At 44.3% G+C, this 20,222-nt stretch overlaps 1 protein-coding gene across 1 annotated transcript in view; it reads right to left on the reverse strand.

Moving 5' to 3' along the window:
* Positions 1-17,187, reverse strand: part of LOC115399602 (cytosolic phospholipase A2 zeta-like) — a 40,107-nt gene extending 22,920 nt beyond the window's left edge. The window contains exons 1-9 of the mRNA XM_030107091.1: positions 17,008-17,187; positions 16,336-16,461; positions 14,349-14,427; positions 13,006-13,142; positions 11,983-12,114; positions 8,758-8,798; positions 8,618-8,660; positions 7,585-7,639; positions 7,376-7,497 (exon numbers count right to left, since the gene is read on the reverse strand). Coding sequence (XP_029962951.1) covers positions 7,376-7,497; positions 7,585-7,639; positions 8,618-8,660; positions 8,758-8,798; positions 11,983-12,114; positions 13,006-13,142; positions 14,349-14,427; positions 16,336-16,365 — 639 coding nt within the window. The 5' untranslated portion in view covers positions 16,366-16,461; positions 17,008-17,187. The remainder of the gene's footprint in view (positions 1-7,375; positions 7,498-7,584; positions 7,640-8,617; positions 8,661-8,757; positions 8,799-11,982; positions 12,115-13,005; positions 13,143-14,348; positions 14,428-16,335; positions 16,462-17,007) is intronic.
* Positions 17,188-20,222: the final 3,035 nt, after the last annotated feature.

The raw sequence follows: 20,222 nt of genomic DNA on the forward strand, positions 1-20,222 counted from the left end.
CGAAATGTACAGAACAGAACATGGAGCTCTACGCAGTATTCATCGACTTTACCAAAGCCTTTGATACAGTGTCAAGAGAAGGACTTTGGTGTGTACTCAAGAGGTTTGGTTGTACAGATAAAATTATCAATCTGGTGAGAGCATTTCATGACGGGATGAAAGCGAAAGTAGTTCAAGGAAAGGATACTTCAAAGGAGTTTGAAGTGACAAATGGAGTTAAGCAGGCTGTGCTTTGGCTCCAACACTATTCTCAATATACTTGGCTGCAATGTTACATGTGGCATTCAAAGGTGTTCACAAGGGGATCTACATTCAAACAAGGCATGGTGTTGATCTCTTCAATGTATCACACTTCAAAGCTAAATCGTGCACTACTAAACACTTAGTTTGAGAGCTGCTGTTTGCTGATGATAGTGCACTGGTGGCTCACACTGCTGCGGACATGCAACTACTAGTAGATAGATTCTCCATGGCTGCAAACCAGTTTAGCCTAAAGATCAACATCAAGAAAACAGAGTGCATGTATCAACCGGTCAAACTAATCTGCCCTCCACCTGAGCCGATAGACATCACAATTGACGAAGTGCCTCTGGTCAAAACCATTGACTTTACCTATCTCGGTAGCACTGCACCCAGCTCCTCCAAGATAGATAAGGAACTCCGGACACGGACAGGCAAGGCGAGTGCGGAATTCGGCAAACTCCACCAAAGACTATGGAACAACAAACATGTCTCCATCTGGGTGAAATGCAAAGTCTACAGAGGTGTGGTACTGTCTACCCTTCTTTATGGTGCAGAAACTTGGACTATTTACAGAGCCCAAATTAAGAAACTGCACGCTGTTATGATGAGGCAATTGAGGGACATCATGGGCATCAAATGCTGAAGTCCTTAGGCGTGCAAATATTCCATCCATGAAAGACATTCTTATTGAGAAGAACCTAAGATGGTTAGGCCACGTTCATAGGCTGGATCAAGACTGATTCCCTCGCCAACTGCTGTATTCACAACTCTGTTCTGGAAAGCGAAATCAGGGAAGGCCAAGGCTGAGATTCAAAGATGTAGCAAAGAGAAACATGAAAGTGAAGAAGATCCCAGTCAACTCCTGGCAGACAACCACGAGCAACAGAGATACATGGACATCTGCCATCAAACCATAAACAGTCTTAGTCGCATCGACTGACGGCAAGAGAGAGAGAGAGAGAGAGAGAGAGAGAAAATACTCAGATGGCGGCAGAGTGAGTGACACGGCAACCACCCCTCTCCACCCTGCAACTCAAAACTTAACCTTCACCTACTGCTTTCACTCAAGCGACGAGAAAGACATCTGACCAAAATGCCACCAAAAGTAGCAAAACAAGGAGCTAAGGACCGTGATAATCTGGATGCAGGATGTGCCTCGAACCAGGCTAGTATTAGTCCCATCTCTATCTCCGGCGGAGCTAACAATGCTACTTCTGACACGACTCCGGTTTACGTGACTGAGGATCTGCTAAAATGTATTGCTGCTGCGGTGGCTGAGGAAGGACAGCGCATACTTCACTCTGTGAATATGTCAATCGGAAAACTTGAGTCAAAGATGGACAACATTGTAAAACGTATTGATGACGCAGTAGCCACCACTGCCACGCTTGTTGCTCACCAAGCGGAGGCAGAGACGCACATCTCCCGCTTGGAGGATGACATAAGTCCGATCATGAAGAGACTGGACGCTCTGGAGAAAACGAACAAAGAGCTGCGTGACAAAGTAATGGACCAGGAATGCCGGCAAAGACAAATGAACATCAGGCTGCTTAATGTGAAGGAGACAATCGAGGGAAAAGATCCGCTCATGTTTTTTGAGGATTTCATCCCAAAATGACTGCAGCTACCTGTCCGGTTTGTACCCATTGACCGTGCCCATCGGGGCTTTGGATTACCTTCAGAGGGACGTCCGCGCCCAGTTGTTGTAAAGCTGCAGCGCTCCAGATATGTCTCCACGATTTTGGAAGCTGCCAAGCGCCTGGGAGATCTCCAGCATGAGGGGCGATCTGTGAGGATCGTCCGTGACGTTCCACCTGATGTCCGGGCGGCAGAGGTGTCAAGAAAGTACTTTCCCATGCCATGCTTTTGTTGTGCCCAGTCAGTTAACAAAGGGCTGGGCTGATTTGAATCACCTGCAACAAACAGTTCTGGGCCCAGGTGATCACAATCAGCCCAGCTCTTCGAGACCTGACTGGGTACATGGAAAACATAGCATGGGAAAGTACTTTCTTGACACCTCTGCCGGGCGGCGAGGAGAGCATTCAATGCGGTGTGCGAGGTTCTCATTAAGAGAAACATACGATTCAGGATGGCATATCCAGCAACTTTGTCCTTCACGGCAAACGGGGAGCAGAAGACATTTAAAGATCCGAAAGAGGCAGAAGTTTTCCTCAGTAACTCACCGTGACTGGTAATGTAGCCCTCTTTCCCATAACTGAGCAACTTGAGTGCACATCGCCCCTTGACCCAATAGAATTGCTCTAAGACAGAGTCAAACATGGGGTACTGCTTTTTTCCTATACTTAGGTGATAAATAATATATATGGTGAGTGGACGTTACTGTAAATATTGACATATTACCATTATGCTTATTCACTGTTTTTACTTTTACCGACAAATGTAACATCTTGAAGCCCTCTGAGGCAACTGTTGTTGTGATACTGGGCTATACAAAAATAAATTGATTGATTGATTGATTGACATTGCAACTGAAAACAAGGGATGGAAATCATTTTTTGTTTAATTTTATGTTTTATGGTCATACCTTCTTGTCACTTCACTGGGTGCTTTAATAAAAGATTGTTAATGGCCATAGGTTTGCTAGAGTACTACATTAAAAGTCCAAATTATTATGTTGTAATATTTTATGGTAGTAAATGATTGTGACATTGATTTAGACAGTTGCTTTCATACCTTAACAAATCCTACCTGTAATTATTATACCCCCAAAGACCTTAATCAGATAAATGGCTTCCCCTTCTCTGCATTACATTTAAACATCAGGAGCATCAATAAGCACCATGATGAATTAGTGTCACTCCTTGCCAGTATTGACAAAAGTTTTGATGTAATAGCTTGCAGTGAAACATGGATGAATGAACAAACATGGACATGGACAACATATCTACAGATTAGAGGGCTATTCACTATATTTTAAAAACAGAATAGACAGATCTGGAGGAGGAGTATGTTTATATATAAAATCAAATTACTTGGTAAAGGTTCGTAATGATTTGAACTTTGATGATGGTTTCACGGACATGTTATTCCTTGAATTAAAAACGGGATCTTCAAGCGTGGTTATCGGTGTAATATATCGACCACCTAGTTCTGATACTGAAACCGTCAACATCAAATTTGGAAATATCTTAGTTCTCCTAAATCAAATGAATAAAAAGAGCATCATGTTGGGAGACTTCAACATTGATATCTCTAAAGAAGATAATAAGGCGACAGATTTCCTAAATACTCTGCACTCTACATCATTCTACCCAACAATCAACAAATACACTCGAGTCTCAAAGACAACCAAGACAATTATCGATAACATAATAACACACTTGCAGAGCTATGATTGTAAATCAGGGGTATTATATTCTGACATATCTGATCATTATGATGTTATGTTTTTCACCAATTGGATTAAAAGAGCTCCTCAATCAAGTATGAAAAGGAAAGTAATGGTACTCAACAATAAAACCCTCACAAATCTAAATCAATTTCTTCAATCCAAGAGCTGGGATGCAATTTATAACTCTGCTGATCCAAATCATGCATATAATGTCTTGATCCATGAATTAACTGTATCCATTCAGATGCAAATTCCTGAAAAGACAATAAAACACTCTGAGAGAAATAATCCATGGATCACAAGAGGTATCCTGAATTCAATAAGGAAGAAGAATAAATTATACAATCGATACAGGGAAAACCCAAATAGTTGTAACAAAAATATTTACACTAATTATAAAAACAAATTGACAAGCCTAATAAGAGTGAATAAAAAAAAAAATTATACTAACCATCTTAAAAAGTCCTTGGGAGATCAAAAGAAGTCATGGGGGGTGTTAAATGAGATTCTTGGCAGAAACAATAAATCCTCAATATTGCCAGACACTGCAATGCAACCTCTACCAAATGCTTCAAACATAAACGATGATCTACCTAATACTTTCAACAATTATTTTGCCTCTGTTGGAAGGAGATTTTCTAAACAAATTAGTCCACCAGGGGGCATCACCTACAAACATTTTATGCAAAACAGTTTTCCCAACTCACTATTCCTCAAACCTACTTGTAAGGCTGAAGTAACAAATATAATTAACAAAATGAAATGTACATACACGTCAGGTGCCGATGGCATATGCAGTAAGATCATTAAAGCTATTGTAAATCATATAGCAGAGCCGCTTGCGCACATAATCAATTTGTCCTTGCAGCAAGGTATTGTCCCTAACAAAATTAAAGTAGCAAAAATAATACCAATATATCTGGGGACAAAAATAATGTAGAAAACTATAGGCCTATTTCAATCCTGCCTACCTTGTCCAAAGTTTTTGAAAGAGTGATTTATTCAAGGTTAACAGGTTACTTAGATAAAAACGATATTATAGTGCCATCACAATATGGCTTTCGTAAGAACAGGGACACGTGTACGGCCATTCTGGACTGAACTGAGAAAATACATGAGGCTTTTGAAAGAGGTGAAAACAGGGTCGGAGTCTTCCTCGACCTTTCTAATGGTGCATTCACACCGGACGCGTCGCAAGCGTCGTGAGCGGCGCTTTTCTATGCAAAGTCTATGGTGGACGAGCGTCGTGGAGCGGCGGGCGGCGGGGCGGCGCGTCAGGAGCGTCATGAGCGTCGCTTTTCCAGCGTTTCGAGCGGCGACGCCCACGACGCTCGTCCCCGGCGTCAGGAGCGTCGTGAGCGTCGCTTTTTGAGAGTTGGGAAAACTGAACTTTCGACGCGCTGCCGCTGAGCGTCAACCAATCAGAGACGATCCCTCCGGTGCTACGTCACTACGAGTGATCCGAGCACCGATGCGGGCCGGCCAGTGTTGCTAACTTGACGACTTTCTCGCTAAATCTGGCGACTTTCCAAAGCCTCTTGGCGACGTTTTTTTGTCAAAAGCAACTAGCGACAAATCTAGCAACCTTCTCTGGTGCTCTGGAGACGTGACAGGACGTCTCGTTGCTGTCGTCAATGAGCAGCGGGTGCTGCGTGAGCCCCTCCCCCGTCCCAAAGCGCTCACAAGCGGTCAGTCTCAGCAGCGCCCCCTGCTGCAGGCAGAGCAGAGAGGAGCAGAGCAGCCAATAGCGACTTTTCCGACAACGACGCGGTCTAGCTTTATTTAACAAATAAAGCCAAGCCGCTCTCCTGATGCGATCCGCCATAGCTGGAAACAGAAATCAGCCTCCAGTGCGCCAATTAACTGACGTGCATCAAGAGCGTCGCGAGCGTCGCGAGCGTCGCGAGCTTTGTGACCACCCGGTGTCAAGCGTCGTGTTTAAAGCGTCACAAGCGTCAGCTTCGAGGCATCCCGAGCGTCGACGACGCCCGCGACGCGTTCGGTGTGAATGCCCCATAAGGCTTTTGACACCATCAGTTTTTCTATCTTACTTGACAAGTTGCATCATGATGGTGTGAGGGGCACTGCCCTTCAGTGGCTCAAGAGTTATATCTATGGAAGAGTGCAGTATGTGAACATCAACGGTTTAAACTCCGAAATGGAAAGCATAGATACTGGGGTACCACAGGGATCTATCCTTGGTCCACTCTTGTTTATTTTATACATACATGACTTTGTGTACTCCTCAAGATTACAGAAAATACTCTTTGCTGATGATACTTATTTTTTTCACATAAACAAAATGATCATCTTGAAATTTTCCTTAACAACAAACTGGCTAATGTAAATACTTGGTGTAGGTGCAATCAATTGTCCCTAAACATAAATAAATCATACTATATTGTTTTTTGTTCAAACAGAAATAAAAACATTGGACATATAAATATAAATATTGACGGCACACCAATAAAAAGAGTGGATTCCACTAAATTTCTTGGAGTATATCTTGATCAATATTTAAATTTTGCAAAAGATATCAATGAAATAAGCAAAAAATTATCCAACATCGTAGAACTATTTTACGAAGTCAGGAAATTTCTTTCATTCGAAGCACTGTTGACTCTGTGCAGGTCACTATTGGAGCCTCATTTAAATTATTGCAATGTTGTCTGGAATAATACATATCCAACACATACTACAAAACTACTCATATTGCAAAAGAAAGCAGTGAGAGCCATTTCTTGGGCTTCTTACAACGCTCCCAGTGACCCACTCTTCCATAGATATAGACTATTAAGACTCCCTGAAATTAATCTCTATCATAATGCTTCTTTAATTTATAAAGTTATCTATGGGTTGAACAATAGATTGACTGAGCTCCTTTCATTATCCCTACCCTCTCATCAACATGACACCAGACAAAAGTTCCTTCATAGAGGGAAAAATAGAACACTACAAATCACTGGCTTTGGTGTGTGTTATAGAGGGCCTCGGATATGGAATGAGTTGGAAAGTGATCTAAAAAACTCTGCCACTTTATCTATATTTAAAAGAAAGTTAAAACAAAGGCTTCTGGAGAACTACGCTGGATGAGATACTAATGAGTGGGTAAAACTGATTAATAATAACTATTCTTTCGTGTTTACAGATTATTATGGGATGGACTGACACTTGCCACGGACCAACTACAGTACATAATATGATCTTAACCACTCACTCTGTCATTGTGTGCACTGTGATGTTTTATTTTATTTTCTGACATTACCTAGAGTTTGCAATCAGACTGTACACAGTGCAATTACTTGGTGGTGGGTTGGACCCCTGTTGAAAAGCTCCAAGCTTCTAGGGTGTCCATTTTCACAATATGCAATGCAGTTTTTGTAAGTTACAGTTTTATAATGCTTATAAAATTGTGAAATAAACACACAAACAAACAAACTCACTGATTGAACTTGAGATCAATCACCAACAGTTACAAAATGAAAACACATCATAAAGTTTACAGTAAGTGTAGTGATGTAAAGATAGCCACGAACCTTCCATGTGAGTAACTCACACACATCAAATCAACATTCATGTCACCACAGACTTTAACAGACTAAATATAATCACACAAAAACTAATAGTTGACATGAACAGCATTAATTCAGTATACTGTTTTTCATGTAGATGAAAAACAGAGTGAGACTGATTTATCGCACCATGTTTTTGAACACAGGTCAGTGACGCATTAAAACTTCTTTGAAGCTGTACAGGCAGAGGAAAGATGTTGCCACTCACCAGGACTCCCAGTTCAGTCTCCAGGTCTCGGTTGATGTAGAAACACAGGTCCGTCCCCTCAGAAATGAATCTCTGGGTTTCATCATAAGCCCCTCTCACCTTCAGGATCCTGTCTTTCAGACCTGGTGGAGAAAATGAGACGCACCAGAAGCTCAGAGACAGGTTGTGTCAAACAGGAAGTCAGGAATCATCCAGGAGTGAAGACCTACAGTCACTGTTCTGATGGTTCCTCATGCTGAACTGCAGCACAGAGAGCGGGGCAGCCTGTAGGAAACCAGAGGACACTCACCATCACAACACAACCAACAACCACTCAACTCCCTCAACCCAAACCACTCTCTATTATGGTTCACCCTGAAAAGGCTCCGGTGGCACCTAGCACGCTAAGCTAGCTCATCTGTTCAGGACCCCTACTTGTCCATGGGCAACACATCAGTCAGCAAAGAGGTCAATGTGACTGATGCAGAAGCTGGATGATATGATCGCAGCAGCTGGAGCTTCCAGCTAGACCGAGCTGCTTCCTCCCTGGACTGTGAGTGCATGGAGCAGGTTGGCATTCCCCGTATACGCCTCATGGAGCTCTTCGTCCATATGGTGAACTACATCCTCCAGGAACCCCACTCTGCTTCCAGTACATCATGATGGAGCAAGCCTATAAGCACTGGCTTGGCTCCTCAATGCTCGCAGGTTACCAAGCTGAACGATGTGGCGATATGTTGACCAAGCTTGACCCGGCAGTATGTGACAAGATTATCATGATGACATATCTTCTGCCACGTGCAGCACTGTGCGCTTCAAACCACTGGAAAGTCTCCGCCGATGATGGTGTTGCAGGAAGGAGTGTGATGACTCAACATGATCAACTCATTTGACAGAGAAGAACATTCTGGACACGCCTGCTGGCCTGTGAGCTCATTCTACCCGTGGCCTGACTGCATCCTGGTGAGATGTCTCTTCAGACAACCCTTCTTACTGGGCAAAACAAGCAGAGGTGCTTATTTGAGTGACGGTAGCCCAGGATACTTTGGGGTCGGTGGCTCCACCCAGTGCAGGCGTCATTATCACCAGCCAGTCAGGGCTGGCATAATGACGCTGGGGGTGCATCCTACAATGAAACACCTCCCTCGCTGCACTCTAAGAACCAAGATTACCTCAAGAAATTCATCGATTTCAATGATGTACGGTGTCTACAGAAAGCTAAGTGTCGCATTAAACAAACTTTTCAGTGTGACATGATGTTACCATGATGATGCCGTTGCTGATGTACTCCTGAGGGGCTTCATCACTGCAAACAAAGAAGAAAATGGGATTAATTCAGATGGTATTTTGGACAATATGTTCAGGTTTATGAACATATGTACAGAAACCTGTGTGATCCGAACCTCTGAATGGGCTCGAACTCCATGACAAGTTTATCATTTGTCTGAAAGAAAAAGAAAAAGAGAAAATTCATCACAGCTTCTGGTTCTCAGTTTGACAGTCTTACATCAATAATTATCTGGTGAAAAACTCCAAATAGTGACTTAACCTGAGTTTAATCAAGCTGGAAGCTATTTTTAAGTTCATGGGCAGACACAGCTTGGCACTGTGACAATTTCTTGCTAAAACACTGTGCGGAAGATGTGCTGAAAACTGACCAGATGGAAACTGGTCTATTCTCTGCACAGATGATGCACGCCTGGTTAGTGTTGGTTTGGTTGACAGGCTCTCACGCCACCAAAACCTCACCGACAGGTTTCCAGAGTGTTAGTGTATTCTTTTTTCAGGTTGTGTAGTTCAGTTCTATTCAGTTCAGCTTTATTTATATAGGGCCAAATGCCCTCCATCTATTCATCCATCCATCCATCCATGCATCCATTTTCCACTGCTTCTCCGGGACTAGGTGGCGGGGGCAGCAGTCTCAGCAGAGATGCCCAGATTTCCCTGTTCCCTGACACTTCCTCCAGCTCTTCCGGAGGGATCCCAAGACATTCCCAGGCCAGCCAAGAGACTTAGAGCCAATCCCAATTCTACCCCTTCCCCCTCCCCCTCCCCCTCAGCCCTTGGCCCTACCCCTATCACTCTCCTACCACTTTTAGAATAGGGCTGAGGGCTAGGACTGTCTTTGCAGCACTATGAATTGGGATACCCCTTGGCCCTTTAAGCCCCGCCACGCTCCTATAACAACAAACAATTATGGATATTAGAAATGATAGAAATTACATTAGAAATTACTTTTATTTTTTAATAATGGTATTATTATTTACCTTATATTTATTTTTGAGGTTCTCCCACTTTTTTGAAGCTTGCTGGGCTGTAACTTCCCCTTCCAAGCCATTTTCTTTTATGAATATCCTGAAGTAATACATATATGTTTATATAAACACGTTTTATTACTAACATATTATAGCTTAGACGAATAATATAACTTACTCCCAATGTGTTTTGGCGCTGTATTTTGATTTCAAAAACTTTTCTTCATTTTCACCTCTAAATTGAATCAGAAGTCGGGTTTCATCGGGGTTCCTGTGTCAAACATATGACGTTAAAAACGTGATAAAAGATGACGTTAATACAGTGATTAGTGCTTTTCAGAAGTTACAAATTTACGATTGGAAACGGTGCTACGCAGCGCTAAAACGTTAATCCATGACTGGGACACTGTCACGCTAGTTTATCTATAAATTTCAGTGAAGCAAATACACTTTTTATAGCTTTTTAAATAGTATACAGAAAGCAATCTTACATTTGTGCGACTCCGTGGTGGGCGCCATGTTGTTTTTTTCTGACCAATGTGAAACTCCGCCTACCCCTATTGAGAATAGGGAGCATCGACTTTGCTGAAAGGGGTGAAATAGCCCTTCCCCCTACCCCTATTCAAAAAGTAGAATTGGGATAGCCCTTAAGCCTCGTGAACGCACATAGCATAGGGGTAGGGCTGAGGGGGAGGGGTAAGGGGTAGAATTGGGATTGGCCCATAGTCTCTCCAGCGTGTCCTAGGTATTAACCGGGGTCTCGTCCCAGTGGGACATGCCCGGAACACCTCCCCAGGGAGGCGTCCAGGAGGCATCCTAAGCAGATGCCCAAGCCTCATCAGCTGGCTCCTCTCGATGTGGAGGAGTAGCGGCTCTACTCCGAGCTCCTCTCTGGTGACTGAGCTCCTCCTGACTTTCCCACCCTTATGTGTCTGCACCTCCAGCAACTTAAGGTACTCGGGGTGAATCTCATCCAACTGCTCCTCAAAGCTCCTCAAAGCTTACCAACCACCTCGGTGACTTCAACGAGGGTGATGGACGAGTCCACCTCTGAGACCTCATCCTCTGCTTCCTCTATGGAGGACATGGTGACAGGATTGAGGAGGTCCTCGAAGTCTTCCTTCCACCATCCTATGATATCCCCAGTTGAGGTCAGCAGCTCCCCACCTCCACTGTAAACAGTGTTAGTGGAGACCTGCTTTCCCCTCCTGTGGTGCCGGATGGTTTGCCAGAATTTCTTCGAGACCAACCGGTAGTCCTCCTCCATGGATTCCCCGAACTCCTTCCAGACCCCAATTTTTTTCCCCACCCAACTGCTCAGACTGCAGTTCGCTTGGCCTAATGGTACCTGTCAGCTGCTTCTGGAGTCCCACAACTCATGTCCCCAGCGTCCCTCGGGACATGAGAGAAGCTCTCCCGGAGCTGGGAGTTGAAAACTCTGCTGACAGAGGGTTCAGCCAGACGTTCCAGTAGACCCTCACAACACGTTTGGGTCTGCCAAGTCTGTCCGGTTTCCTTCTCCGCCAGGCCTGGCCAACAGGCGCTGGCTTGCGCCAAATACAACACAGTCATTTCAAGGTCGCTTTCACAGAGAAGACCCAATAGATCCGCGACTGTGGAAAGGAAAAACTCCCTTTTAAAAGGAAAAACAATGATTGCAGAACCAGGCTAAGAGGTAGCAGTTTTCTGCTATATAGGTTTTTAGTTTCACTGACAGTTTATTCTCACACTGCTGGATGATCAAGAGGAATATTTTTGAGGACTTTCAGTCTGTTAAAGCTAGGGTTGGCGATCTTGGAAAACTAGCATGGAGCACGAATGTAGCATCTCCCCAAGGCTCCGCCCAGCTCCCGCCCCATTGGAGGAGCTCCGTTGGGAGCGGAGACGCAGAGACGTTCCGCGCGCGCAGTGTGCGCGGTGCGCGGTGCGCGCAGCACTTCCGCGTCCAGTGCGTTCCTGGCGTAACCTGTCCTCAGCGCTTCGTTTCTTTGTTTTTCTTTATTTGCACTATGCCAAGTATGGCGCACTCACCGGTAAGTAAAGCCCCAAACATTCTTCTCCGCCATTCTGCAACGACGCTCCGTCCTTCTACGCGCGCACTGAATCAGGGTCAGTGCACGCCATTGACATGTACGCGCAGGGGGCAGGTCGAACGGCGAAGGGATTTGATTGGTTTAAAAAAAGGTGTCCTGTCAAGACGATTGGTTGCTGTTTTTCCCGTTTTACTCCTGCTGTAGATAGCGGATATTTTCCAAACTACTTTAAGAACACGCTATGAATTGTTTCCCATCGGGTCATAAAGATCATTTTAACCAGTATTTTAAAAAAATGTATCTCATTCAAATCGCCAACCCCAGCTTTAACATGTTTTACCTCAGAGTTCAACTCAAACACCTTGGTCTCCTTTTCCCCAACACGCAGGTTTCCCAGGTCAAACAGGACTGTTGAAATGTGGTCGTCAGATGTGACGGGATCCTCATCATGGAGCTGGATCTCCAGAACATTCTGGGAAAACAGGAGACAGTGTTTGATCACATCACATCCTGCAAAACAAAGGCAGAAAAGCAAAGCTAGCTTCCATCATATGATTTATCAGCAGAACACACAGGAACAACTTGTTTATATAAGCAAAGAAATTGAAAGATTCAATTGTATTCATGCTTGGATAAAACAAGAAGACCTGCCCAACGGATGATCAGGGTAAAGAGTAAAATAGCAACAGACACTGAAGCAGATGAAAGAAGCAGAACTGTCCTGAATAGTTTCAATAAACTGCCAAGTACAAAGACACTGGCTGACAAGACTCACGAAGGGTGTACAGAATGAAATATGGACTCAGGTAGAAACTCTAATCAAGATTTACAGAAAAAAAAATAAGATGTAAAAAAGGTACAAGCAAAAACACATTGTTTCCTGTTAATCACATCATCACAATTCCAGTGACTGAAACAATACAAAATGTTACATACAGATAGATAATGTAAAATCTGAACCATGTTGGACAAGATGTGGTGTACCTCAGGGGTCGGTGGTTGGACAAAAACTAATTGTTTTATTTATTAATTACCTTATTTCTCTGCGCAAATGTATTCTCTTGGGAAATGATACCACTTTCCATGCATGAAATAAAATAAACGCAGAACAGAGAAAATATATTTTCTCTCTCTTCTGGCTGTGAATATATTTTGTTTTTGCATGACTGTTCAGAAAGTGAAGGAGGGATTGGTTTTTCTGGAAAAATGAAGAGTTCATTCTTTCCTTCAAAGGGAGAAATGTCCTGACCACAACCAGAAGAAGTAGTGAACATATCCACCTGTAATCACCCTTCATCTTTTAGTCAGTCCAGTCACACCTAATGTTCTAGAAGTTCGACCAGCAGGGAACAAGATGTCCTACTTTGAGCAGGACGGGGACCCGGAGGGTGAAGGTTTCCTTCCACTCCGGCTGGTTTGTGTTTGACACAGTTCTGGTGCGGTACTTCCTGGCTGTTGCCGTTGGAAGGAAGAAAGTGACGTAGCAGTCTGAATTTGAAACTAGAACACAGAAACAGAAAGCCAGTGAGAGTCAGTGACACATGAAGATAACGCCTTGGTTTCAAACTCAGCCAGAAAAATTAGGTTCTGGTGACTGTTTTCATAGAAGGTTCATAGAAGTGCAAATACCAGCCGAGCCCGTGTGTGTGTGTGTGTGTGTGTGTGTGTGTGTGTGTGTGTCCAGGATGTATCCTGCCCTTGCCGGTAGCTGGGATTGGCTACTGGTTGACAAAATGAGTGAATGAGGACTGCAAGGTGAAGGGATTCTGGCCGTTTTCACTTTACATTAAAATGTGTGTCGGATGATCCGAACATAAATGTTGAGCCCTGAAGACCTCAGAACTCTTCCCACATATCTAGGCACATGTTTGGTAGTAGAAACAATATGTGTCTTGAATGCTCCCTCGGACAGCGACACATCCGGAAGATACGTCACACACAGTGAAGCTGGAGGTAAATTTCTCATGAAATATGTCGACACATCTCTGCCACAGTTTGCTGGTGTGTGTGTTGTGTGTGTTGTGGTGTTGTCCTCTCCTGGTTCCCCTTCCCCTCTGTGACTGTTGGGCGGAGTCATCTTGTCCGGCACCCAGCAGAGCTGCACACCAGTGAATCATCATCATCATCATCATCTCCTCCATCAATTCTCTGGACCTTTCTCCACTCCTGGCCGGATTGTCCCGTTGCCTACGTGGTATTCTGCTCTGCCAGGATCCAGTTCTTGCTTAGGCTCAGCTCAAGTAGTCCATGTCTTCTGATCCATGTGACTTCTCTGTGCACAGATCCCGTGCGCTCCGTGGATTTCCAAGTCAACTGCGCTCTCGTTTTATGCGATGGGTCCGACAGCAGCCCCAGCCTATGATCTTCCTTACAATCTCATGGCATCCAAGCAGCAGCAACCCAAATAAAAAGTTGTTGCTCACTCACCTCCAGCTCCTTGTCAGCTCTTGGGTCCAGCACTCACACAACCGTAACAATCACAGTTTTAAAGACAAGACTGAAAGTAATCAAATGGCTGGGCAGCCTTCAACACTTCAATGTTAAAATGAGAGCTTGTGTCTGAATAAGTTTACCTGGATGAAAGCTAAATGAAGATGAAACATCAGCTCAAATACATGAAACTCCCTCCATCCAAATGATGATTACAGTTCATTTAAAAATCAAGTCTTCATCAGAAATATCTTAAAAACATAAATGTGTTCTTACAGTAATCTTCAGAGGTGTGCAGGCGTGCTCTCAGTACGGTGACCTTCAGGGTCCAATAAGAGACCTTCTCCTTGTGAATCTGTTTAAGGAAAACAGAGAAGCCAAGATCAAATCATTCCGTTCATCCTTCAACCCCCAAATAAAGTCATCTTAAAAACAGAGGACTATATCATAAAAGTGATAAACCTTTCATCCCTTCTCATTTGACGACCCTGAGACTGTCCAACAGAATGTGGGTACTTGGAGTCCATAAAGGGTCTTCCAGTCCACTCTCCCTGCCACTTAGATTTGTCTCTCCATGTTTACTGATCCTGGTTGCATCCGACACTCTACTACGGTATGCTAGACTGTCTCTGGGGCATCTTTCCACAGTCTGCACCTGGGATCTGGTCTACTATGGTAGACCCTGCAGGCCTCTATGACCCTTGTCTTCAGTGCTTGTCCTTGTGCTGCCATGATTATTGTGTCTGTTATCTGTCAGTATTCTCTAGCCATCGGATGGCCTTGATATCAGCCACTTCCTCTATCTGGTGGCGGTACAGGCCATGTGGGGCCTGGGTCTCCATGTTACCATGTTAATTTTTATCAGGTTTCTGCTGTTTGGTGCATGAAAACAGCTGAATTATTTGTAATTAATAATTTTTCTTTTTTTAACAGGGGAACAGAAAGACGTGAATTGAGAGAGAGTGTGAGGGAAACGAACAAAAACAAATAAATCAACAAACAAAAAGAGTGGAGAGAAGGAAGAGAGTGCAATGATACAACGATTGTTCAATTAGAACCGACACTTCAGACGACTGGCTACTACACCTGAACAGAGGTAGACAGAGAACATCCTACGGACTTTTGTTAGAGAACATAGCTGGCAATGATCTGGGAGGTGAAGCTGAAGATCCAGGCATCAAATTACAAACCAGAGCATCAGAAGAGACCTAATACAGCCAGCCACAAGACAACAAGGTGACTGAATCCACATGCCAAACATGAAGAGTGATTAGACATGAACGTGATCATGCAAATCTGACCTCTGCCCTCTGAGAAGATCAGAAGCGGCAGTCCCAGAGCCCAGGTCCCAGCCACCACCCCAGGAAGACATCCTCACACCATTCCAGAAGGGGGCGGAGGACCTGGGCCGCAGAGGACCAAGACCTGCAGTCACCGACCCCACCAGGCACCAGATGCCTGGAGGGAGTGTCTGAACATAGACCAGAACCAGAGACACTGAACATAGACCGGGACAAAGGACTCTGAACTCCTGACTGCAGCCAGAGGCTATTGTCCTCCTGGCTACAAGCGCAGAACAATAGTGTTTGGTATGGCGGTGTGTGTCAGTGCGGCCGTCTGCTGTAGCCTCGAAAAGGTGGTAACGGTTGGGTACTTTTAGCATTGTCCACATCAAGTGGAAACACATGAAAAACTGTTCTGTACCGTTCTGTACTGTACCATGCTGGAGTGTTCTGCACAATGAGACTATCTCAGTACCAAACAACAAATTAAGACCATCAGATACCATGACAAATTGCTGAGTACATTTTCATTTTACACTTTGCAATGCATCTAAGATTCCTCAACTGACTTGAACACATTTTTGCAGCGATCCCAAACCTTTTTGTATCACTAACCGGTTTTAAACATTACTTTTCTTTGGGCCGGCAGGACAGTGACCAAATTCACCTTAATGAGGACTTAATGATGAAAAAAACCAAAAAGAAAACTGACCGAGTTGACGGCAGGAAAGACGCGCTGATGGAAATGAAGCTATTTTCAAAATAAAACTAAATGAGCACTCTAAATGTGCACTTTCAAAATAAAACTCAATATAAGACTAAGGGATGTGTAAATGTACACTTTCAAAATAAATCTGTTTATTCTTTCTGTGCGGCCGGTAACAGAGGGTCCATGGCCAGCTGCCACAGTCTGCTGCTCAGAGGTTGGAACCCCTGCTTTAATGTGTCGACTTCATAGATTCCAGGTGGCTTGGACCTACCGTCCGGCCCTGCTTCACCACTCCATCCATTGTTGGCTTCACCGGGAAAACAGACAGGAGTTGTCCTCAGCAGCCTCAGGAACAGGAGCTTCACGTCAGTGTGGATAACAGAGAGCTGCTTTCTGCCTGTACAAACAGCCACAGGACAGGTGAGGAGAGAAAATCCTCCATTAGACAGGAGCAAGACCACATTCCTCCCAGATAGTCTTATCTCACTTCCTGGACGTTCACAGACAAAGAGCTATTACACCAAACATTGTCCTGTCCCAGCCTTTTGTTGGACATGTCGCTGTCATCCAACTCAAAATAATTAAATGACAACATATTTTAAATCCATGATCAGACATGATGTTTATATTCTACTCTGAATGAAACATATTTTAATAAAATAGCAGGAAGAGCTGAAGCTGTTTCAGGTGACTGAAGTACTGATTCCTCTTCTGTTTCACTTTGCACTGTGACAAATTATAAATATCGCTACTAACATCACTAAGTTTGAGGTTCTTTCCTGCAACAGTGATAAAATGTGGGGAAGCTTCAGGCAAAAGCACAAATGAAAACAGCGCAGCGTCCAACTACAGTCACGACAGATACTCTTCTTCATCCGGTCTCTAACAGGTCTTCATTTTAAAGCAGAACACAAATCTCCTAAATCAATCTTTAAAGTCTTACCTGTTGTTCTGTTGGTCTTCGTACTTTGAGTCAGTGCACTTCCCAAAGATCTGTTAGTTCTTGTTCTAACTGATTGTTTCCTTTATGGCTCCTTCTTGATGGTAGCAGAAAACATTCCTTTGTCTTGGATCCTGAACAGACAGATACCAGATGTGCAATGCTCCGTTGGAACTGCATGAATGGCCTCAGACTGTGTCCTCATCACATGGAGGCAGGCCAAGCCCTTCTTTCTCTATCATGAGCAACCCGTCCAGCTGAGTGAGCCTCTGAGGAGCGCAGACGTTGGGCGTGACCTTGTCAAACCAGATCCAACAGTCGCTCGGTCGTGCCTCCTCCTGCTCCTCTTCCCGTGTTTCGCCTCACCTTCAGGTGTATCTGCTGCTGACTGTCACCGTGAAAAACAGGTTTGAAGGAGAAATTCACCTTTTGAGCTTTTTATCTGTTGTATTTGTGAGCAGACCTTCAGACTCTAACGTGATGAGGTGTGTTTTTCAGAGAAGGAGCCGGTTTTGGGGGGTGGCATGCAGGCTTTGAACTGTGAGGACAGCGAACTCGTGGGAGTGCAGCGATAGGTATGAAGTACACACTGCTTGGCTTGGTGCCCATCGTGATGCCAGAGGCAGACAGACGTCATTTTCACTGAATGCATCGCTGCAAATTTGATCCATGGTGCCGATTCATGATCTGCTCTTCATCATTCGTAGTGCTAATGATAAAACTAGAATTTGGCACTCAGGGAGCGCAGACCTCCACCACAGGTCAAATCAGTCACCAAGCCGCGCCGCATGCCGCACGCCCCCTGCGCAACTATGTCAAAGACTCCCTATCTCTCAATGATAAAGAATCCTTTAAAAAAATTCCTGGATCCAGACAGTGATCCGGATCATCACCAAAATTGAATGGATTCTAAGGCTACGTTCACACTGCAGGGCTTAATGCTCAATTCGGATTTTTTTGTGAAATCCGATTTTTTTGCGAGTTTGTTCACATTTACATTAAAATGCGACTTGTATGTGATCTCCCGTCTGAACGGAATACAACCCAAAAGTGTCCCGCATGCGCAGAAGAGGACATAACGACGTCACGCAGCAGCGCTTCAGTGTTTGCTGAACTCACAAACAACATAGAATCTGTAGCTTTTCAAGCGTCGATGATTTATTTAAGAACGGATCAAACATACATTCTTACAATTAAACATTGAGCAATCATTTGAGCGCTGTGCTTCTAATCAGCCGCGCCGAGCTCCTTCTGTGTGTGTGTGTGTGTGTGTGCGCGCGACAGAGAGAGAGAGAGAGAGAGAGAGAGAGAGCATGTTGATATTATTATTTTTTTCTCTCCATTGTCCTGGCGCTGTAGAATTTAGCGAATGAGAAGGAAGAGAGCAAAGTTTTTGGCCATGGCGTTTTGTGGGGCGGTGGTAGCAACATCCGTCCAGAGAAACGCAGCCAGGAGTGGTGGGACAGTGATGTGAGAGGAGTTCAATAATTACGGAGTTCAATAATAATTTTCGGATGACAAGAACTCCCTTAATGTAGGTCTGCAAGCACCTTTTTTTAACACTCACAGTATGACACACCCCACATAACAATCAGATGTTGGCCCAATGTTGGCCCAGTGTATACCTCTACATCGGCCCTATGTTGGGGCCCAATGCTGACCCAATGTAATTTTGCTCATCGGCCCAACGTTGGCCCAGTGTTGGCATCTACGCTGGCTGCCAACATGGGGCCAACACTCAACCAACCAATAGGGACTAATCGTGGCTCCCCCCCAATTACAGGATTTACTTTAAGTTAAATTGAAGAAACAGTCATTTCATAACACTTTATTTTATCCAAAAAAATTCACATAGATATACATAACACAAACACAGAACAAAACCCTTTTAAACACCAGTGACAAAAAAAACAATGCTGACACAGAAATCAATTATTGTCTGGTGCAGTTTCAGCAGCAGCAGCAGCAGCTTGTTTTCGGTCTGCACATTGTTTTCTGCCCCCCTAACGATCAGACGCAAAGCGGAGCCAGTCGCTCGCCAGGCGCTGGAACTCCGCTTCTGTCATGGCTTTTGTTGCTGGATTTCTACGTGCCGCCTCTGAAATGAGATGGGAGAAACACTGAGGACTCTGTAGAATTTAATACTACAAGCCTATTTATTTACTAGCGGTATGTCAGACAAATTTCAAAATGTTCTGTTTATAATACAGCAGTCAAGTGAGTGAGTAGAGGCCTACTCAAGTTCTTACTGTGTGTGGCGCGGAGCAGTAATGGAGTTTGTCAATTTCCCTATTTAAACAAAACCAACAACGCCACCCCAGGAATTGTACCTGGAGAATTAGACTTAAAGCACACAGGTTCGGAACTTTACTGAGAGGCGGAGACTAGTCAGTTGGTTTTGAGAAGTTTTATTTACAGAAAGAAAAAAAATATTTATGACCATACTTTATTATAACAGTCTCTTTTTAAAAGGCCAAGAATCTAAAATAATGAAGCTTCTTATCTCTCTCTCACCAACCCACACACACACACACACACACACACACACACACACACACACGCTTACAGTGAAAAAGGGGACTAGGAGCTGGGGCTTAACCGTGACTGGGGAGGGGGAGAACCAAAGGGGGTAGAAACCTTAAAGGTGTAATACAACATTTTGATTTCCGGGTGGATCACCTAAATAACTGGTGGGTCTGTTTGTCAATCATTCTGACGAGCTGCTTTCGTAAGGCGGTTCTCCGTGCTTGCGCCCAATCAGCTTCTCCCTTTTGCGCATTCAGAGTGTTTATGTAGCCGGTGAGCTTCTGAGCTCGTACTTACCGATGGCGAGTCTGACATAATGAAACTGTAGCTGTTTCGGAAAAAAAAAAGCTTTATTTATGAGCGAGGCGGATCGCAGAAACTGTACAGAGCCGTGCACGCCGGAGAAGAGGAGATCGCGCTCGTACACTTCCGCGTTTTCTGGGAGAAGCAGGAGAGCCGGGCGGATGGTCTGGCGCATGCGCGTTGTTCAAAAAGTGAGTAACAGACGTGGGGCTTCGTCTTTTCGAGAAAATGTTGTATTATACCTTTAAACTAAGGGAAAAAGCACAAAAGACTCAACATAGCAAACTGAAAAAAAGGAAGTGCACCACAAACTAAACGGGACGACCACCACCAGGGGGAATCCACCACCACCACCACTTAACTCCACCACCAGCTCCTAGAACAGAACA

This window comes from Salarias fasciatus, chromosome 13 (assembly GCF_902148845.1).
Source record: "Salarias fasciatus chromosome 13, fSalaFa1.1, whole genome shotgun sequence".
NCBI classification, from domain to species: Eukaryota; Metazoa; Chordata; class Actinopteri; order Blenniiformes; family Blenniidae; genus Salarias; species Salarias fasciatus.